We start from the raw sequence: 22,376 nt of genomic DNA on the forward strand, positions 1-22,376 counted from the left end.
CCCGGGGATTTTGGCGCACGTGATCGCATAGTGGCGCATTGGCGCCGGTATGAACGCGACGAAAATCGGAGGGCGTGGCCGAACGAAAACCTGACAGATTCGGAAAAAACGCCGCATTTAAAAAAAAAAAAAAAATGTGTTGCGAAAATTGCACTTACCTTCACTCAGCCCGGCTCGGTATATTCCAGTGCGTTCCGATGCTCTTCAGCGCAGCAGTGCCACCTGGTGGACTTCGGAGGAGCTACCTTAATAAATCCCGGCCGGACCCGAATCCACCGCAGAGAACGCGCCGCTGGATCGCGAATGGGCCTGGTAAGTAAATCTGCCCCAATGGGGCAGATTAAGCTGTCTGAAAGTCAGAATATTTCTAGTTGCCCATGGCAACTAGTGCTCATGAATATTTTAAAGCTGAGCTGCGATTGGTTGCCATGGGCAACTAGAAATATTCTGACTTTCAGACAGCTTGATAAATCTACCCCATTGTCTAAAGAGTCGGAGGTAAAAGTGTTCTAGTTATGCACCAAGTAATACATAAAGCCATCTGTCTGCAGGGGGCAGCATTCCACCAGTATAAAGCAGTGTTTTCCCCAACCACTGGTCCGTGGCCAAACACCTGGTTGCGCTCTGCAGCCGACTTCTGTTAAAAAAAAAAAATATATATATATATATATATATATATATATATATATATATATATATATATATATATATATATATATATATACACACACACACACAATATTCAACTTCCTTGTTCCCCTGCAGCAGTCTTCTCTTCCTTTACTTAATTTCCACGCTAATGCACTGCTCCATTGACAGCGAGCGCCATGATGTCATCACATCCTGTCTACCGACAATAGAGCCATGCATTAATGCAGAGGAGAAGACTGCTGCGGGGAGTGTTCGGCTGGGAAAGGGGACATTGGAAGCAAAGGGTGGGGGCAGCTAAAGGAAAGGGGACAGGTGAGGTAGGCATGATGTAGAAAAGGAGACATGGGAGGGGGAATGCTGCAGGAAAGGGGACAATATAGGTGGGGGGCGCTTCTTTAGGAAATAGGCACGCAGGGAGTTATGGTGGGGCAAGTAAAGATACATTTTTGGCTATGAAACTATAACACCAGACCACATCCCCCCCCCACCCACCAGTCCCTGGAGAAAATGTATGTCTACAGCCAGTCACTGGGTAAAAAAAAAAAAAGGTTGGGGACCACTGGTATAAAGGACACTTCTGTAGGGCTAATTTCATGCCGAGGTTCCCAGATATCACTAAACATTGCATTTGTATTAAATTAAACTTTATTAGCAAACCAAGAATTTGGAAAGACAATTTACAAAACAGTGCAGGCTCATAAAACTAACATAACATCATCACAGTTTGAAGTACGCAGGCGCAGTAGTATGTGGTCAGCAATGACAAGGCGTGGGGTAATCACCGTACATCTATATCAGTAGCTTTTATACCTGAGGCTCTACAGCTACTGGGGCACTACATCTCCCAGGATCCTCTGACATGCTACGAGTTGTAGTTTCAGGACAGTAAGAAAAAGGACCAAGATTTGGACCCCAGTCATCTAAACATTGAACCGCTGTAGTCAAAAGTAAACACCACAATCTTGTAAAGAGCATGTACCGTAATGAATGAGACCCATACGCCAGCCCTGAATCATAATGTAACCTGGCAGTGAAGAAGAGGCAAAGTGCAGACTTGCCAATAACAGGAATCCACACAATGGGGGGTGAGTAACAAGAACATTCACTGTGGACTGATGAAACAATATGGTGGGAAAAGTGCAAATATAAGATCTACCCTATGGTACAGCATAAGGAAAGGCTACATATCGTAACAGTGTATTTGGATATTTGAAACGCGTTGCATAGATAATGTTGCTGGTTTCTTCAATATTTTGTATTCCTGATACTTTAATTCTGGTGGTTATTTCTCTTTAGTTCTTTGAGACGACTACTTGGAATTTACCTAAAAAGAAAAGGGAAAAGAAGGTCATTGCTTTGTATTAATATTACAAGAAATTCCCTGATTAGTTGCATCAGCAGCCTCCAGTACTAACGCAGGGATAAACACCAAAAGAGTAGAACTAACTTTGAGACATTTACATTAAAGGGGAAGCCCCACATCTACCACCACACCAGGATAAATGATTGTAAACCAAGCACACCGACATAGTGATGTGCAGTCCCTCTTGTCAGATTACCCTCTTCTTTTAGGTTCTTAGGGAGTGTTGGGGACCCCTACCTATCATGAGGGTCCAGTTCTAACTGGAGCAGCAGGTCGAGTATGTGTCCTACCGCTAAATTCAATGGTATGGGAGTGTAGGAAAACACACTGGGGCTCATTTACTAAGGGTCCACGGACCGCACTATCGTCGGAATATCCAACGGTTTCTGATGTGCGCCATATTTAGAAGGGTTTTTTTGGCGCATGTGATGGGATTTCACGCGACAGAAATCGGGGGGCGGGCCGTCGGGCAATCCAACAGATTCGGACTAAGCACGGGATTTAATATTCAAATTTGTGTCGCAAGCCAATGCACTTACATGCACCGGGAAGAAAAAGGTGAACTCCAGAGGACCTGAGCGGGGGAAGTGACACATGCAGGATATCAAGCGCAGGATCTACGTGGGATCTCGGGGATCGCGACTTGAACTGGTAAGTAAATGTGCTTTCTTAATCTCTTAAACCCTCCCATAGACACTGAATGAAGCAGCAGGGCACAGGCTGGTCCTCTGACTTCACCTATTACGGAAAACAGGTGATTGACAGGCCCTGATCCCAGTACCATGACTGTGATAAGCTTGTATTTTTTATCCATGGCCTTTTCATTCTAAAATCAGTTTTTAAAATTATGCTAATTGGCCTGAAGGGCTACCCTAACTTCTCTGTGTTCTGAATTTACTGTTTTTACACTGTTTTACCATTTCCCCTGCTTCCTCAGCACAGAGAATACAACAGGAAATGCTCACTGCACAAGTGCTGAGGGAGCAGGGGGAAGGGTGAGACAGTCTTTAAAGCCAAATCACAGAGTGACTACGGTAGCCCCTCAGGCTCATTAGCAAAATTTTAAAAGTTGATTTTAGAAGGAAGGAGGGCATGGATAGCAAATAGTGACTGGATCTATGAGTAATGTTCCTGGTTTATCAGGATGGATCTTGATAGTAGATTTCCATTAATTCCTATCCAGTGGATAGCTTAAAAACTTAGGACAACCCCTTTAACCCTAAATAAAATAAAGAGGGTTCAAGAAAACGGAGCCATGAATACACATGATAACTTACATGTAGGCATCACGGGAACCTCAGCCGACACTGTACAACTGACTCCTAAATTTGAGAGTGCACCTTTGATGAGTCCGCAGGTATAAGCCAGAAACTGAAAGATTAAATTAATTATACAATAAGGGGGTGCAAACTTTCACCATACTACATATGTAATTGATGTCTGTATGAGGAGAACATTATACCTTCGGAGCTTCCTCTAAATATTGTTTACTGCAGGAGATCTGGGTCAGCAGCAGAAACCTGTTGTCTTGTAAGACGTATGTACCCTAAACAAAGGAAAAATAACATAAAAAGGTATTTGTTTTAAAACTAGCAACCTATTATCAGAATAAGTATTCACTGTACGTCAAACAATTTTATTATCACCACAAGTTGGAGAAAATACTTGATTTACAAGAGAATAACCGGCACAAAACCCAATTATACCTGATGGTTGGTTCTCAGATTATCAATCTGCTTCTTGAAAACGATGGTCCAAAAATCTTTGCAAATAAATTTCACCATATCCAGGTCATCCTTGAAAGATGGACTGTCCTTTGTCAGCCTAGGGACAAGATTAGGAAGTTATGGAGGTTCCACCCTGTGTTCTATGCATAAAAAGAAATCGGCTTTTCACAACCGTCTATTAAAGGGATTGCGATACAAGCACAGCGCTAGCATATGGCGGCGGGCTTCGGCCAGATCGCATATGTGAAGCCCTTGTTTGTAAACACAGCGCCAGCGATAAGTGTGACCGCATCCTCAGACAAATTAAGAAATTTACATACAGAAAGGGGTTATTAAAATAACCAGTTGCTATACTCAAATGGGTGGGGAGGACGGGGGTGGGGGGGGGGATTCAGCAGACAGATCCTTACTGATCAGACTAATTCCCGGATGAGAATTATTTCTTGCAATACCCCTTTAAATAAACTACAATGAAAATATATGCTTTACAGTCTCAGGTCCACACTACCCCCAATGTATGCAGAACAAATAATGTAATAACCCCTGAAATGCATTTTGATGGTTAAGTATAGTAAACATATTAATATATCCCAGAAGGGACCACAACAGTGAAAAACTTACCTCTCAATCAATCCTTGGCCCACACGGAAGCCCATTCCTTCTAAAATCGGGATGTGTTTCCCTTGATCCTATAAAAGGGAGATTTTGTCATAGAAGAATCAGCATTTTATATACCCAAACCTAGAAGGGGAATCAAGATTTGTCAATGTGAACGATTTGATTACAACCAATGAAAGATCTTGAGAGTTTCCATATCCATCTCATTTACTACTGACCTGACAGGATGTGTTTATAAGTGAACTGGGATCACAGCAGAAGGAACGTTTCATTCAAGCATTTTGTAATACAGGTCAGTCCCCTGGTTAAGTACAAGATTGTCCGACAGTATTTAACATTTTGGAGGCGGGCTGGGGAGGGATTATCAAAACAACAAAGCTGTACTCGCCTCCTCCATCACTCCCGGTGTCTCACGCCGCCTTCCCGCTGGGACATGCCCCTCTTTGTTTACAGGAGCACTGAAGCTGAGCTGAGTTCAGCTCCTGGCCGGCCACACTCTTCCGTCCCAATTCACACGCTGGGAAACAAAAAGGCATGGCAAAACGCCAGCACAGGACACCAGGAGCGACGGCGGAGGCGCGTACAGCTTGGTTTTTGTTTTTAAATCCCTCCCCAGACCGCCGCCAGAATTTCAAATACTGTCGGACAACCCCTTTAAGTTGAATTTGTATGCAAGTCAGAACAGGTATATTTTATTTATTTTTTTGTCCCATTGACAATTGGGTTTACTAAATTCTCCTAACAGCTGATCATTGAAGCCTGGGACTAAAGTAAAGCACCAGAGAGCTTCAACAAAGGTCATGCAGGGGCAGGGAAGTTTGTGTGTAACTAGGGGTCATCTGTAATTCAGGTGTCTTTAAGTCAGAGACCTCTTGTACACTATGCTTCATCTTAAAAGGGGTTTTCTCACCAAGCGACCTAACTTGCTGATCTTTGGGGGTCTCAGTGATGATAACGTCACACTCGGCAATCTCCGTCAGCTTCATAGAGATGAATGGAGCAGAATGGTCATGCGCGGCCATCTATGGGAGCGGCAAGGGATCGGATATACCTGGAACCACATCGGACAACTCGTTCTCCTGATCTCTGGGGGTCTTATCACTGAGACCCTTATCAGCAAGTTAGGCCATTTTTGTCTATTATGCCATGTCTGAGAGATGCCTATTTGAATCTATATGCTAATGAGGCAGTTGGTGCATCCGGGGGGGAGAGGGGGGTGTCCTCAGCATTCAGAGCACTGCTATTCCTGCCTGGACCACTACCCCCTGATCTATGGGGGTCTTATCACTGAGACCCCTATCAGCAAGTTAGGCCATTTTTGTCTATTATGCCATGTCAGAGAGATGCCTATTTGAATCTATATGCTAATGAGGCAGTTGGTGCATCCGGGGGGGGGGGGGGGGGGATGAGGGGGGTGTCCTCAGCATTCAGAGCACTGCTATTCCTGCCTGGACCACTACCCTCTGCATCCGATAAGCAGGAGATGTGATCTGTGAGAACATTGGGGCGACACTGAGAAGAGACGGAAGTGATTAAGGCAGAAACACAGAATGAGGGCCCACCTTGGGAGCATCAACTGTCTCATTAGCATATGGATTAAAGATGGGAATATCTTGAAAATGTCACAATGCACAGAAATATTAAAGCTCTGCTGCATTTCTCTTCAACACACTGCCTGCAGAACACTTGTTGGAGATGGAAACTCCCTTTAAGTAAACACCAACCCCAAGATATATGTTTAGGATTGGGGGTCAGCTGTGCTCCTGCCTTACCTCATCCTCCTGCCCAGCACTCTTATGGGCGTGAGAGATCATCTCCATATGTAACAGCGCAAATAACGTCTCGTCCGCCATGCTGTGCTTCCTTATCTCTCCCCTGTGTGTCCCGGGCTGTGTGACCACATTATCCTCAGTGTAACATATGGCGGAAGGCCGTCCAGTAAACCGTTGTCACGCCCGGGCCCGCAGCCTATCTCCCCATATGGATCCAAGACGGGTTACGATGACAAGATAGCAGAGGATTCAATCTAATTCCCTTCTTCCGGGTTACACCGACCGCACTTCCTCCGGCTCCGTTGCCCCACTTCCGTCGCCACATGTCTAATCATTCACTTGTTCCGAGTCTGTGCTAACGTAGATTTTCACTTCATGCCCCACTTCCGGTTCTGGCATGAAGTATTCTTGCCCCACTTCCGGTAATGTGACATTTATCATCATAAGACTTTTATTGTCAGCCATGGTCTTTTCTTACTTCCTGGAGCCGTCTTGGTGCTGCCAGTGATCAGGATCTGGAGGTGAGGAGGCGTCCTCCATGATGGAGATGCTGCTTATAGAGTGACCCTTGTCCTTGTGTGTGCTCCTATCTCTGCACTGTCCCTCTCTGACCTTTTAATTATATACCAGAAGTCTACAAAAGTTTAACACAGTGGTATAACTACAATCCCCAACATCCTAAGGCTGCGAGTGCCGCACTGTACCTTCCCCACCTAACTCAGTGCAGAAATCAGTGGATCCTGGCATTTCGGCTTAGGTCACCCTCGCCGCTCTGCTGTGATCACCCAGCAAAACTTCCCACTGAGCCCTATGCGGAGACCATGGAATTCTCCAATGCACCAGGTCTATCAGAGTGTAATATGTCATCTTGAGACAACCCCTTTAAAAGTGAGAATGGGACACTGTAACCCCAGCTCTGTAAAATGTGACACGGTCACTGGTTTTGGAGCAGACCCAGCACCTCAAAGTTGTTAAATTTCCTTTAGAGGAGATGTCAACATCAAAATAAAACACAATATCCAGGGACACTTACCACTGTGACTGTAGTAATCTTCAATGGCCCCCTTCCTTCTAAAATCAATTATGCTAATGAGTCAGATGGCCTCTGTGGGTGTTACAAGAGCTGCAGATTCATAGGCTGTTACAGTGAGCATAAGCACTGTCCTGTTCTTCCAACTTAATCTGCTGCAGTGAGATTGCATCAGACAGAGGGAGGGGAGGAAGTGCTGAGCAGAGGGGGGTGTGAGACAGCTACTGCATAGTTGGGCTCTGGTAACGCCCCCAAGGAGCTCTTCAGGCTCATTGATTTTAGAAAGAAGGAGGCCATCGATCAACTATAAGAAGATTACCACAGTGACAGTGCTTGGATGTATAAGTAAGTGTACTTGTTACAGATGAACCCAATGTTCTGGTTCAACCTGCCCAACGTATCAGCCGAAGAGCCAATCCGGCAAATTGACGCTACTAGCCATAGCTATGATTGGTCCTCTGTCCGGTCCACTAATCTTTAGTCTCTGGTTAATCATGCTTGATTTCGATGGTAGATTTCCTTTAAGGCCTTTGTTAACAGAGGTGTTGCACAGTTGGGGTACCTGCGGTCCCTGTTCCTTCCAATGTCTATTTGGCACCTACTTCTGGGTGGAGGTAAAAGGAATATGAATAAATGACCTTTTAAAACTACAGAGGAGAGCTTGAGCACTTATGTCTGTCTGTAGCCGATGCACTTGCATACTAATTCCAATATAAAGAAGATTATTTATGCATAAAATTATCAGATTTTAGTTTCTGCCCCTATTTGAATCTCCTATTTACTACTATTTTTAGAAAAGGGGGTGTTTTGCATTTGGCCGGTTCTATTTGTGCTCCAGTTTTATCCATTTTCATAGCTATAAAAATGTTAAGTTAAATCGTTCTCACACTTTGTTTTCAGCTGCTCAGATAATCTAGAAATGTCTTCTCGAGAATTTCAGACCGTGGTAAAGGGGGAAGCTTCAGAAACCGATGATGAAGAGGAGATGTATGTGACTTCTGTCCCAACTAGACCCTTCTCAGGTGCATGCGGTGTCAAAATCCAGGGAGAAGCTTCAGAGACTGATGAAGAGGACGATGTAGGTGTTAAGAAAAAAAGGACCCCTCCCAGGAGTTTAGAGAAGGACCTTCCACCTCTAGTGGTCATCAGGAATGAAGGAGAAAGTTCTCCAGTTGGTTATGAAGAGAAGCCCATGGTTAATATACAGCAGGCGGGGCGATACAGCACATTGCTACAGCAGAAACTCTTGGAAAGCAATGCTCGTCTTTACCATGATGTCAACAACACAGTCCGTCAGGTCTACCACACAACTACTAATGAGATCCGGACCCTGACTGGTCAACTGAGCAATTCCCAGAATGGAATTATTAACGCATCCCACCACATCCGCCTAGCCCTAGAGGACTTAAAGGGGGTGGCCGAAAAGATAGACATAATAACCAGCTGTAACCTACTTCCCGACATAAGGATCTGAATACACAGCGTCTACAGTATATCTCCATCATCAAACCCCGTGTCCAGTCCATCCTTATGTGCCCCCACCACAATGTAACTGTGGAAAGCCCTAATTATTGATGGGTGGTTGTATGAAGGAGAGTGTTGGTTCCAGGGGTAAATGGCTTCTCATTAGAAGCTTTCCCTGCATTTCAATGGTTACTAACTTTTCAGCAAACTTTGGATAAATCAGCGGTACAAGTGACTACAAGAAACCTTGCAATTATAAATGAGTGGACCCTTAGTTTCAGTTCGGGTTCGGCCAGGTGACCCGGACATCTTGGCGGGCGGACAACCAATCCAGCAATATGCCCTGAACCTAAGGGTCCGCTCATCTCTACTTTGCAATATCCAATATCTAACTTCTTTTCTCCTCTTATGCTCCCTTATGTTTGCTCTTTAGTCTCTGCTGAATTCCATCTTGCTGGCAAGACAAACGGGCTCAAAGAGATGTCAGATTACATAACAGTTCTATGGAGAGGGGAGGGGTGAGGAGGTGCAGAGTCACAGCACCTGGGTCTCCAGCCAGGATTTCAAGGATGGCTAACAGTCTTGTCATATCATATCTTATTTGTCTTGTGGAATGGTGAGGTGCTTTCAGTTGCGTTTTCTCAAAGTAAACTCAAAGTTGAGTAAACTGTTCCCTAAACAAATAAAGCCTAATTATCAAATCTGTTTCCTTCAAGCAGCTTTAGTGATCAGCATTGCATTGGGACCCTATGTGATGCTCTTAGCATTATATCTTTACTTAAGATAACACATTGGGTCCTGGTGTAGTCACTATGCACACATATCAAGCATGTCTATAACATCTACGGCCTAATAGGACATGTAGATGGGGTTTAACCAGGTGAATCAATCATTACATTAGGTTTAATTAAATGGATTCCATTTAGTGACATGTCATTCCTATGAATTTGCTGGTCAAACATAATTTGGCTTGAATTGTTAAAACTAAATTAGCTTCCGCCTCGCTGCATTGAAGTGAAACTGTTCTATGTTTTTGGCTCTAGTCACTCTGATAATAAGATAGCAGGGTGAAAGGAAAAAGTGAAATGATAGATCTACTGTATATTATAGCATGTTTTAGGGTTAAGTAAACATGAGATAACATGCAGGTAGACACGTTCCTTCAATGACTCCATAATGAATACGACGTTTGCTTACGAGGCATCTGACCTAACTTTGCTATAAATCTTAGATGTTGTTACACTTCTTGTCAATAAAGCTTTTATCCTTCTTGTTATCTTTTTGTCATATTTGCTTTTCTTTTACTCCTGTTTTGCAAGTTGATCATCAAGTCACATAGAAATGATACATGAAACTGCCCAATCAGTCTATGATGGAAATTTATTGGCTTAAATGAGAAAAAATACAGATACATTGGGTAGCACAACTTATAGCAAAGTCTGATGACTCCTTTTTATATAGTCATTGGTCATAGGCGCTCACTTTAAGGGAACCTGTCATCAAGATTTCACCTTCCAAGTTTAAAATTTGGTGGGTGGCCATTGGCCGCCTAGAACGCTTGGGCCCCGGGCTACCGCCTATATAATAATCCACTACTGGGTTTATTAGTTAATAACATTTTATTTTTAAAGAACCTGTTTATAGGGGGCCTGTAGCATAATAAAATAGTGCTGACTGCTTCAAACACCCCATCTGTGCATCAGGGACCAAAGCAGCCTTAGAATGATAAATTATTTAACATATCATTATGGGGGGGGGATTAATTTTTATAAAAATACTCTGATAATGGAATGGACCACTGGCTGAAAAGTGAATATTTAAACCAAAAAATTCAAAAATAGGACAGAATAATTTACCGGTTGGCTTGGACATTTTGAATCCAGTAAAAGCCTATTAGGTATAAGGTATGTATGAGTTGTTCTTGTGAAATACATTGCTCAGTAAATATTGAATGGCGGGTGATGCAGTCAATCTCTGAAATGGAGAGGTCTCTCGGTTCATCACGCTTTCTGCAGCAGATGGATTCAGGTAGAGAATTTATCCTGGAACAATTGGGATACTAACACCAGTCAGTGTTGAGAAGACGGCCTTCAATGTCCAGGTCCTCCTGTGGTCTCTCTTCACCTGGTGCCCGTTGGGGGGTCGTTCGTTCAGGAGTTCACCTTCTTCTTCCTGGTGCATGTAAGTGCATTGTCTTGCGACACAATTTGAATGTTAGACCCACGCTCAGTCCAAATCAGTTGAATCGTCCAACGGCGCGCCTCCTAGATTGTGTCGCATGGAAGCCAGCGCAGCTGCATGCGCCAAAATCCCAGCACAGACACAGTTAAATACTTGTTCAAGCCCTGTAATCCCTGAAAAAGACGAACAGTCCGACAAAAGTAAGCAGTGCAACTCTTAGTAGATGAGCCCCATTATCTTCTTCCCACACGTATTCCTCAATATCATCACAATAAGCAGCAGACGCCCTTAGATAATGTATAAAAATAATAATTTAATTGTACCTTGTATTATGTGCGACTACCTAAAACTTGATATTACAAATATTGACAAGTGAACTTATCTTCACAGTATTATAGTAAATAAGGCTGGAAAAAAAATGTAAGAATTAAATCAATGTTTTATCCCAATAACCCGTGATATTTTTTTTCTCCAGAAAGTCATCCAGGCCTCTCTTGAACATGTACATAGAGTCGGCCATAACAACCTCCTGCGGCAGAGAGTTCCATAGTCTCACTGCTCTTACAGTAAAGAACCTTTGTCTATGTTGATGGTAAAATCGCCTCTCCTCCAGGTGCAGAGGATGCCCCCTTGTCCTGGTCACAGGCCGAGGTATAAAAAGATCTTTAGAGAGATCCTTGTACTGTCCGTTCAGGTATTTGTACATTGTAATGAGGTCCCCCCGCAGTCGTCTTTTTTCTAAACTGAATAATCCCAAATTTTGTAATCTGTCCTTGTATTCTAATCCCCCCATTCCCCTAATAATCCTGGTTGCTCTCCTCTGCACCCGTTCCAGCTCTACTATATCCTTTTTATACACTGGTGCCCAAAACTGTACACAATATTCCATGTGTGGTCTGACCAGGGATTTGTATAAGGGCAAAACTATGTCTTTATCATGAGAATCTATTCCTCTCTTGATACATCCCATAATTTTATTTGCTTTAGCAGCATCCGCCTGGCTCTGGTCACTAAAATTAAGTTTACCATCCACCGTAATTGACCGTTTAGAACATAATTATACTTTTTGTCTCCATGGCCCATGTGCATAACTTTACATTTATCTACATTAAACCTCATCAACCGTTTATCTGTCCACTCCTCAAGCTTCCACAGATCCCTCTGTAATGCTAATCGGCCTCAGTAGTTATTACTTTACACAGCGTAGTATCATCTGCAAATATTAAAACGTCACTGTGTAAACCCACTACAAGGTCATTAATAAAAATATTAAAAATAAGTGGCCCAAATACTGACCCCTGTGGCACTCCACTGGTAACGTCATCCCAATCTGAGAATGTGCCATTAATGACGACCCTCTGTTTTCTACCACTAAGCAGTCTCATTTTGTGTACCAACCTTTTATGCTGCACTGTATCAAATGCCTTGCAAAAGTCTAGATCTACAACATCCACAGCCTCCCCAAGGTCCAGTCTGGAACTTACCTCCTCTTAGAAGCCAATCTCTCATAAACCCATGCTAATATTGGGGTATAAGGTTATGTACAGTGAGACACTCCAGGATAGCATCTCCTGGCAGCTTGGCCGGAGTTACTGCGCATGCGCAGAACTCCGGCTTCTCGGACGAGGGCGCGCAGCTGCCAGGAGCTGCGCGCCGAAGATCACAGGGTAGGCGGGGGAAAGCAGCTACTGGGGCGTGGAGTAGCCGCGCCGTGTAGCCTCGTGTCCGGCTACTCCACACCCCGGTAGCCGCTTAATTAAATTAACATATTAGGGCAATAAAGTTTATGCTAGGCTAGCGGGGACGTGAGGATTAGCTCTAAAAAGGGCTATCCTCACGTCCCATACATCCACCTACCACCCGATCTACCTTTATAGGTAGATTCGTGGTGGTAGGTTCCCTTTAAACTCCAATTGTCACTGGGGCCAAAATTTTTTTGGTCTGGATCTACAATTATTAAATATACAGTTTCGACTTACATACAAATTCAACTTATGAACAAACCTCCGGACCCTATCTTGTATGTAACCCGGGGACTGCCTGTATTATATGGCTTGTGGTTAGATATGGTAAGATGGTTAGCCGACTCGGTCCATATTGAAAATTTGCTGCAGCCAGACCCTAGACAAACATAAATGGTTGGTGACCACTAGACTATAATATTCATTCAGTTTTTTGTGGTAAAATTAGGGGCCTTGGCTTATATTCAGGTCAGCCTATACTTGAGTTTATACAGTATATATCTATATATATATATATAAGCATATTGATTTTATATATATGAAACTTATAGAAAGTGTCAGACAGGTAATAGAAAAATAAATACATGTTTCTCTTACCTTATAGCAAAATATATCTATCTATATATAAAGAGAGAATTTTTTTATTATCAATTTTTGGTGAAATATATATGTGAACTATTTATATATACACATATATACATACACACTATATACCGTATATACTCGAGTATAAGCCGAGCTTTTCAGCGCAAAATATGTGCTGAAAAACCTCACCTCGACTTACACTAGAGTCAAGAAAAACAAACAGTGTACTCACCTTCCGAGGCACCCCGTCAGGTCCTCTTCTATACAGCAATGCACTGGCATCGGCTCCGTGTCCCTAGGTAGTCCGTCGCAGGGATTGTGACGTCAGCCGCTCGCTGACATTCTACTATGTGCTCTGGCATTGACACACACTATGATGTCAGCGAGCAGCTGACGTCACGATCCCTGCGACGGACATCACAGGGACATGGAGCCGATGCCAGAGCAACACTAGAAGAGGACCTGCCGTGGGGCGTCAGAAGGCGAGTACACTGTTTGTTTGTTTTTTCTACAGGCATTATATTGGGGGCAGGGGCTACAGGTTATGTACTAGGGGGATGGCAGGCTATATACTACAGGGGGCTGGCTGGCTATATACTACAGGGGCTGGCTGGCTATATACTAAAGGGGGCTGGCAGGCTATATACTACAGGGGTCTGGTTGGCTATATACTACAGAGGGCTGGCTGGCTATATACTACAGAGGGCTGGCTGGCTATATACTAAAGGGGGCTGGCTGGCTTTATACTACAGGGGGCTGCCTGGCTATATACTACAGGCGGCTGGCTGGCTATATACTACAGGGGACTGTCAGGCTATATACTACAGGGGACTGGCAGGCTATATACTACAGGGGGATGGAAGGCTATATATACTACAGGGGGCTGGCAGGCTATATACTGGGGAGGCTGTGACCAATGCATTTCTCGCCCTCGGCTTATACTTGAGTCAATAGGTTTTTCCAGTTTTTTTGTGTTGAAATTAGGGGTCTGGGCTTATACTTGAGTAATATATATATTTTTTTTCCCTACCATTATCTATAGATAAGAGTGAAAGCAGATTATATACATATGAAGGTAATCGGAGTGCGGCGGCCATTATTAGACCTTGATTCATGACACCAGCAATAAAAGGTAAAATACATTTAAAAAAATGAATTTTAATGCATTCAAAAACTTGTATATATTAAAGAGGGAACATAAAATAGAGATGCTAGGATATTTAATTTTTTTTGCATAGAACGGCCGAATAACCCCTTTCAAATCCCTTGATCCGGCACCAGGATTTACTAAGAGGCACTGGCACAATTCCACCAGTTCTGACGTAAGACCAAGTCTGCTCTGGCTGGGGTCTGCTCTGGCTACTGTCTCTGCCAGTTTTCGGGTGGCAACTATAATAAATCCTACTGGCCACTGCCCATCCCCAGCTTCCCGAAGAAGAATCCTTTCATCGTAACTTAGGAAATATTATCATTCGAGTACAGAGATAACTTGCTCCCTATTATGGATCCAGGATCTTTGAATCCAGCACCAAGTTTCAGAGCATCTTGCTTGGCAACAACTGGGGCGGTTGCAGGGGCAGTAGGGGGTGGGGGTAGAACCCCTAAAAAGTACACACTAAAAAGTGTCCAGTCTCCAAGGCCCATACACAAAACATCTTTGATTTCATTATTATCACTGTAGACAAGCGCTCGGCCGTTTAAGTTGTGTTCCTTAATTTTCTGCTGATACATTTTGAGATTCTCTTCCCGAAAACCTAGCTTGTTCATCTGAAAAAAAAAGGAAGTAAATGTTTATGTTTTTTACTGGACTAGATGTGCTCATATGATGAATCATAAGTAGAGATGAACAGACCCGACATTCTGGTTCAGCTGGCCAATCATAGCCATGGCTAGTAGTTATGGGCTTTGATTTGCCAGATTGGCTGTAATCTGGCAATACATCCATGGTGGGCATCCAAACCTGAACCAGAACATCAGGTCTGCTCATCTATAATCATAAGCTTTTTGTGCATTATACATGATTTAAAGGCTTAATTGAGTTTCAAGAGAGGTGAGACAAGGGCTGCAGACACCTGCCATGGGAAATCCATATTTAGGATAGAAAGGCAATCTGCAGCTTGCTATGTAGTAGAATTCATGGGCTCCTGGAACTAAACAGGACAATTTTAAATTAAACCTAATTAGAAAATATTAAAGCAAAAATACAGCCGGTCCCCTTCTTAAGAACGCTGGACTTACATACGACCCCTAGTTACAAACAGACCACTGGATATTGGTAATTTATTGTAATATAGCCCTAGGCTACAAGAAACAGCTGTAACAGTTATCACAGGTGTCTGTAATGAAGCTTTAGTGTTAATATTGATTCTTATGACAACTCAACATTTTTAAAATCCAATTGTCCAAGAGCCCAAAAAAGTTCTGTCTGGAATTACAATGATAAAATATACAGTTCCGACTTACATACAAATTCAACTTGAGAACAAACCTACAGACCCTATCTTGTATGTAACCCGGGGACTGCCTGTACATTAAAAAACACAATTAACATGTAACAGGAAATAATAGACATAAAAATGTTAGACTTACTTCCTTGCACACCTCATCCACGCTCATGTTCAGTAAAGACAGCATGGTCAGTCGATTACTCTTCTTCGATTCCCACATGTTATTACTGCCTCTTAGAAGTTCCATTTGTCTCTTTATGGAAGAATCTAAATTAACAGTAAATGGCAGGAAAAAGTTGGCATCTGCAACAGTAAAATTGTCACATAATAAATGGTGGAAGATCTCCGGATCTCCATCCAACTCTAATAGTTGTTTAAGGCTAGACTTCATAGTATCCAACTCCTCCAAAGACTTCTCGAAGACATCCCAAAGGAAGGTTCTGGTGTAGTCACTGTTGTTATCTCCTTCGCTGAAGCATCTCATCTGTTGCTCGTCTTCAACACACTGCAATATCCAACTGAGGCGACATGGCCATTGGGTAGCCAGGAGAACCCATTCTGTAACTTTACAAGGTTGTACTTGGTGTCTTGGTACTTCCCTGATCATGAGTCTGATGGTTATGGTAATAGTATTTACCATCCTTCTGATATGAACAACATTGTCAGTGATATAGTATCTCATACGATCATCAAAAAGATATCTGAAGGCTTCGTTGATTAAGGTTTTTGTCTTTGGTCCTTTTTCTAGGAAACCACCATTGGTCTCCAGTGGGTCGTTTGAGCTTCTTACTACTAATGGGATATCATTGATTTTAAAGTCATTGTTAGGGGTTATTCGTTGGCGTAAAAGAAAGTCTTTCTCATTTGGGGCGTCAATATCAAACGTTATATCTTCTTCAGTATCTCTAATTAGATCTCCTTTGCCTTCAATGACATTTCTTAGAAAGGCTAATTTAGTTTCAGGGTTCATTCTTGGGATACAAAAGGGCAATGTTATGATACGGTTTAAGAACTCATAGCCATTGTTGGCCATACCTTTCAACTGCTGAGAACTTTCAACGCATTCTATAATGATTCGTGGATCCACAGCCAAAATGGAAATAAATGGGGCATTTGGATCGGAGAGAAGAATGTTCATGGCATTCAGTACCCCAACAACTTTGTCGGGCATGCATTTATCCAAGTTGGTGATCTCAAGGACCACCTTAATTTTTTGCCTTTGATAGATTTCCATGAGTTGTAGGTAACGGGTAATGATTTTGACCTCCCTCTTTACATCACTCATGAAACCCAACTGGGAGCTCATATCTGTTCGATTCATTTTTTGTTGAACCTTACCCTTCTGAGTGACAATGGCATTTCTGACCACCACAATGGCTACTCTGATCGCTCCTGCTGCAGATAACCCAACTACAGTTGCCCCAACTCCTTCAGCGGCAGCCAACATGTCTCCTGTTGGATCACCAAATGGAAAGCCAAATATTAGGAGCAAAGCTCCCACAGTGATTCCAATAATGATCACCAACAAAGTAGCAACCCAAAGTGGGATGCATAGAAACTTTTTAGAAACCCATTCCTGTTTGAGTGGAGCATCTATGATTCTAGTCTTTCTGCCCACCGCTCGATAGACGCTAATAGGTGCCAACCCAAAGCAACTTTCAATACCATCACAGAGAGTGGTGACCAGTCCGGCCCAAAGTTGGTCACTTCCAGCGTATTCCCACGCACTGAAGCGGATGAAGCAATAACGTATATTCTCACGCTGTTTGTGTGTTTCTGTGATTACTGGATTATAAAATATTAAAAGGAAGATGAGTTTGATAAGATCTTTCCCTGTGGTTTTTCTTGTCCGCAGTCCGGTTCTTTGGACTTCTTCCCGCTCCTTCATGCTTCCTTCATAACAGAGGTACGCTGCAACCACAGTGTAAAATTAGGCTCTTCATCTCACATTTAGACATCTGATATTTGTTCTTAGTTGTAAAATATGAGTAAAATCACTAGCTGTACCTGGTTTACCTTCATATAGACCGTACTGACAATTTTTAACAAACATCACTACTTTCGACAAACAGAATAGGTCAGAATTTTGGTTAAGTATTTGTAAACCAAAACCTGGAGTAGGTCCATAACACGGAGGAAGTACAAATTTTCTCTATTCATTTCTTTGATAAGGTTTCACCTCCAGTTTTGACTGATTTACCAAAATATTTCCTTGTGAACCCTGTTACATTGCAAAATACCTCTAATGCTGCAATGGAATGTAAAGTATAAATCAATGTTGCAGGGTGAATTTGCCACCACTGACAGAAGTCAGACTTTCTAAGTGCTTTTTCCTGGATTGGTTATTATAATTTGGACTGTAAAACCCAAAACAAGCAAATATCTCAAAAATGTTCAAAAAGTTATAGTGAAACTTTTCCTACAAAATATATATCAATCTGCCCACCTCCTCCTACTCTATAACATGCTGCCTGCAGATAGGATAAAATGTACAATCTGATCAGCTCATCCTGCTCTATAATAGGCTACATCCAAATAGGGCACTATGTACAATCTGCTCAGCTCCTCCTGCTCTATAACATGCTGCCTGCAGATAGTACACTGTGTACAATCTGCTCAGCTACTCCTGCTCTATAACATGCTGCCTGCAGATAGGACACTATGTGCAATCTGCTCAGCTCCCCCTGCTCTATGATATAATGCCTGCATAAAGGGTACTATGTACCATCTGCTCAGCTCCTCCTGCTCTATAACATGCTGCCTGCAGATAGGACACTATGTACAATCTGCTCAGCTCCTCCTGCTCTATAACATTCTGCCTGTAGATAGGACACTATGTACAATCTGCACAGCTCCTCCTGCTCTATAACATGCTGCGTGCAGATAGGACACTGTGAGGCACATTTACTTAACCGTCCCGTCGCAATCCCCGCCGTGCGTTGTCAGACAAAGATTTGGAGCTACTGTGATTCACTAAGATCGTGTGCCCGATATCCTGCATGTGTCGCTTCTGCGCCGAGATCCGCCGGCGTTCACCATCTTCTTCCCAGTGCATGTGAGCGCTGATCTTGCGACACAATTTGCTTTTTAAATTCAGCAGTTTGTCCGAATCAGTCGCGTTGTCCGACGTCCACGCCCTCCGATTTGTGTCACAGGCAAGACGGCCCCAAAAACCCGGGGCAATTCAGGGCAAATCTGAAAAAAAACGGGAAACCCGACGAAAATGCGGCGTTTGGACCCTTAATAAATGTGCCCCTATGTACAATATTCTCAGTTCCTCCTGCTCTGTAACATGCTGCCTGCAGATAGGACACTATGTACAATCTGCTCAGCTCCTCCTGCTCTATAACATGATGCTTGTAGACCAAACTACATGTACAACATAACAGATGCAATACAATGTGATATTAAAAGAATTGCTGTTACACCAGTCAGGTTCTATATAGTTTACACTTCTGTATATTTGTTTATATAACTTTATATAAGTTCATCCACATTTGTTAAAAGAGTGGACAAAGGAAGAGCCATATACTTACATTCAACCTTATTGAGAAGATAGTCTTTACGTCTACCCCATGGTGCGTAAAACCCGACTGTCACCGGAGTAACAACATAATACAAAGCCTTTGCCAGAGAGTAGCAGTAGATGTCATCTTTAGTCTCAAAGCCTTAGGGAAGAGAGGGAGAAAATTACATGGGGTCCATGCGACATAACCGGAAGCTGCACAAACAATACAGATCTATAATATAATACAGCATTGCACATCCTGAGGACCGACAACGTCGTTATTATAGACAGCTATGGTCATATTATTACCAAATTGCAAATTGGTATAAATCAAAATACATGCCAAAATGTGCGATTTCACACCAGTGCTTCCGTAATTTTCTCGGAAGCCTTACAGAACCAATCTTTTCTATGGGTTTTTTCACATTTGTGTTGTTTATGTTGTTTTTTGATCTGTTGTCTGTGAAAAAAAATTTTGGAACCTGTCCTATTTTTTTCACTCTTGCTGATAATGGAAGGTGATAGAAGTCTATGGGGCTCATTTACTAATGGTCGCGCTGCTCACTTTAGTCAGACTGTACACCGTTTTCAGGGATTGCACGGCTTGGTATTTAGCAAGTGTCTGCGCCGGGATTTTGGTGCACATGATTGATTTTTGGCGCAGATGCGCTGGCTTCCATGTGACACAAATTGAGGGGCGTGCCGTTGGACGATCTGACTGATTCAGACTGAGCGCAGGATTTAACTTTTAAATTGTGTCGCAAGCCCATGCACTTACATGCACCACGAAAAAGGTGGTGAACACTGTCGGAGCTGGAAGCAACACATTCATGATATCGGGCGCAGCCTAGTATTGTCAGACATTGCACTTTGGGCAAACTCCAGCGGCCGGGAATGTAAAAATGCTCCTATGAGTCCACAAAAAAAAGAAACTTGTGACAGTCCAATTTATTTCAGAGATGATGCTGGGGAATCTAACCAATGTTAACCAAGTTATTTTTGCGGACGTGGAAAAAGAAAACGGATGGGGACAAAAACCAGAAGCATAACGGAAACAAAACCAATCCGTTACGGACATGCCAGTGTGGATCCATCCTAAGACAAGGATTTTGGATGGACCAGTTGAACTTATTTCACAGTTGATCCTGGGGGCAGGTAGAAGGATAGAACATGCTTAAAGGACATCTACTATCAGTTTGCCCTCATCTAATGCTGGACATCTACCATCAGACTGATGGTAGATGTCCTTTAATTTTGGATGTTCAATCTTCTTGTTGGCCTAGAGGTAAACCAGTACAAGAGTAGTATGGCCAAGGCTTACCCCACCATCTCCACTGTACGCATGCTCACTGCCGTACATCCCTATGGGAGGGGGGGTGGCACACTTATTAACCAATAGGATAATTGTGGATTCCTATAGAAAAATAGTTATATGCACTTTTTTCGTACCAACACGGCCTGTTCTTCATGTACTCTATGATTCAGGAAGTGGAGATAAGGTGTGGGGTAATATACAGAAGATAAGATAACGTTTCTCTGATGGCTGGAGAATATTAACACATACAAGGACTAAGTAGGAATAAGAAGGGTGGGGGGAGATGGTGGTGCATTGGGGGAATGGAAAAATCCACATTTTGATAGGAGATTGGAAATAAACAGCATAATAAGAAAAGACATGACAGTAATAGAGTATTAAAGGAAGAAAGCATCTTCTTACCAGGACACACCATGTCATCACTATAGAGAGAGGGACTTCTCCAGGAATCCTTATACCTGCGGAGAAAGGATATTACTCATTAACCTGGACTCTTGGTCATATCAGGACCACAGTTCTTAGGAGCCACACATCTCCTCCCCGTTCTGTCCACCCCCCTTCCTCTACAATTCTATATATCCGATTCCCCTACGATTGTATATAATACAGAATAATATACATAATACAATATTGTTTACTTGTTATTTCAGATCTATTGGGGCTCATTTACTAAGTGTCGCGTATCGCACTATTGTCAGACTGTTCGTCTTTTTCGGGGTTAACGACGTGATCGTTATTTGGTGCAGCTGTGCTGGCTTCCATGTGATGCATGGGGGCGTGCCGTTGGACGATTTGACTGAAGCCCACCTTGTTTTGTTCAATTTTTTTGTTCAAACAGACAAAGGCGTCTGTGAAAGGGTCTGAAATGTATCCTTCACCATGTTAATAGTACTCAATTTACTCAATTTTTTTTTACTGAACTTTTTTTTGTGCTACCATTTTCTGAACTTAAATAGTTGCGAAAAATCTAAAATTGTGAGTACCAACAGCTGATGCCATTTCACGCTTACAGCAGGGGGAAGAGGGTCAACATATCTTAGATGTTCAGAATGACGGCCTCTCGTTCTTAATCCTTTTGCTTTGTATTAGCAGTAATAGGAGTCATTTGATGAAACGGTAATGAGATTTTTTTATTGCACATGTATAACCGTTGCTGGCCGTGGTATAAAAGAGTCTCTTCTTTGCACAATGTAAGTAGAATAACAAGTGTGTGTGACAATATACGTGCCTGCTCTGGCTGTGGCGTTACTAACACTTGGCCGACAATTGCCAAATTCATCTATACATAGGCACATCCCCTCCACCATGGGGTCCTGTAGAGCACCAACACCAAGTATATGGGGGGCACAAACAGAACATACGTTATGTTAAATGAAAGAAGTTTACTAACCTGACAAACGGTCTTCATATATACTTGTCTCAGTGTCTCAGGGTTTGAGAAGCTGACTCCACGCCTCTTTGGAATGGTATTATCATACGGCTTACACGAGAGCGCTGTAAGTCAACATGGGCCTGGCTTGGACTTTACACTTACAAATTACATGATATGGGGGCAACTGGTGTCTGACTAATACTACAAGCTGCATCCTGTGTGTAACGTTACAGCCTTGGGATATTAGAAATCTGTGTCTCAGAATAAAATAACAAATATAAATAATTCAAAGAGTTTTTTAATTTTTTTCACTCCTGTTCTGACAATTTCTGGGTCACTACTGGTTCCTACTTTTTCAATAGTCACTGGCCAGGGATTGCTTGAATGGCCTTTTCTAAATTGAGTGGAAAGAGTGGAGATCGTGTAAGTGTTGGAATAATAGAGGTGGGAAGATGATACAATTTTGTATTACTTTCTTCTATTTTGGTGGAAAGAAAAAAAAACAATGAATGAAAAAAATTAATTAAGGGAAATCTGGTCAGAAAGACTCTGCATGCAGCGGAGTTAGTATTAAGCAGGACAATAAAGTCCAGAAGATACA

The 22,376-nt window shown here is 42.7% G+C and overlaps 3 protein-coding genes across 4 annotated transcripts; 1 reads left to right on the forward strand and 2 right to left on the reverse strand.

The window, feature by feature from the left end:
• Window positions 1-1,278: 1,278 nt before the first annotated feature.
• On the reverse strand, window positions 1,279-6,442 carry TRAPPC6A (trafficking protein particle complex subunit 6A). Its single transcript, XM_072123158.1, has 6 exons — window positions 6,132-6,442; window positions 4,363-4,430; window positions 3,721-3,838; window positions 3,477-3,560; window positions 3,292-3,385; window positions 1,279-1,975 (listed from the first exon to the last, which is right to left on the reverse strand). Exons 1-6 carry the CDS (start codon window positions 6,210-6,212, stop codon window positions 1,944-1,946), a joined length of 477 nt encoding a protein of 158 aa, XP_071979259.1. The 5' UTR covers window positions 6,213-6,442; the 3' UTR covers window positions 1,279-1,943.
• A 72-nt stretch (window positions 6,443-6,514) lies between these two features.
• BLOC1S3 (biogenesis of lysosomal organelles complex 1 subunit 3) lies at window positions 6,515-9,276 on the forward strand. 2 transcript variants are annotated; one of them, XM_072123157.1, is made up of 2 exons: window positions 6,515-6,652; window positions 8,062-9,276. In XM_072123157.1, exon 2 carries the CDS (start codon window positions 8,081-8,083, stop codon window positions 8,633-8,635), a length of 555 nt encoding a protein of 184 aa, XP_071979258.1. In that variant the 5' UTR covers window positions 6,515-6,652; window positions 8,062-8,080; the 3' UTR covers window positions 8,636-9,276. The 2 variants fall into 2 exon arrangements, with proteins under 2 accessions (XP_071979258.1, XP_071979257.1); XM_072123156.1 differs by lacking the exon at window positions 6,515-6,652 and adding an exon at window positions 7,390-7,506.
• A 5,215-nt stretch (window positions 9,277-14,491) lies between these two features.
• On the reverse strand, window positions 14,492-21,891 carry LOC140077193 (NTPase KAP family P-loop domain-containing protein 1-like). Its single transcript, XM_072124163.1, has 5 exons — window positions 21,794-21,891; window positions 20,806-20,861; window positions 19,117-19,248; window positions 15,723-17,491; window positions 14,492-14,900 (listed from the first exon to the last, which is right to left on the reverse strand). Exons 2-5 carry the CDS (start codon window positions 20,816-20,818, stop codon window positions 14,589-14,591), a joined length of 2,226 nt encoding a protein of 741 aa, XP_071980264.1. The 5' UTR covers window positions 20,819-20,861; window positions 21,794-21,891; the 3' UTR covers window positions 14,492-14,588.
• Window positions 21,892-22,376: the final 485 nt, after the last annotated feature.

The sequence above is a fragment of the Engystomops pustulosus genome, chromosome 9, assembly GCF_040894005.1.
Source record: "Engystomops pustulosus chromosome 9, aEngPut4.maternal, whole genome shotgun sequence".
NCBI lineage: Eukaryota > Metazoa > Chordata > Amphibia > Anura > Leptodactylidae > Engystomops > Engystomops pustulosus.

Bases quoted from the DNA above. Each gene is read 5' to 3' on its own strand.
- TRAPPC6A (XM_072123158.1), bottom strand. From the start codon at position 6,212: ATGGCGGACGAGACGTTATTTGCGCTGTTACATATGGAGATGATCTCT. The intron at 3,561-3,720 runs GTATAATTGGGT...TCCTTTGTTTAG, and splicing joins ATCTGAGAACCAACCATCAG to GGTACATACGTCTTACAAGA. The intron at 3,386-3,476 runs GTATAATGTTCT...TTAATCTTTCAG, and splicing joins ATTTAGAGGAAGCTCCGAAG to TTTCTGGCTTATACCTGCGG.
- LOC140077193 (XM_072124163.1), bottom strand. The intron at 17,492-19,116 runs GTAAGTATATGG...CTGTGGTTGCAG, and splicing joins TCTTCTCAATAAGGTTGAAT to CGTACCTCTGTTATGAAGGA. The intron at 14,901-15,722 runs GTAAGTCTAACA...TTTTTTTTTCAG, and splicing joins TGGATGAGGTGTGCAAGGAA to ATGAACAAGCTAGGTTTTCG.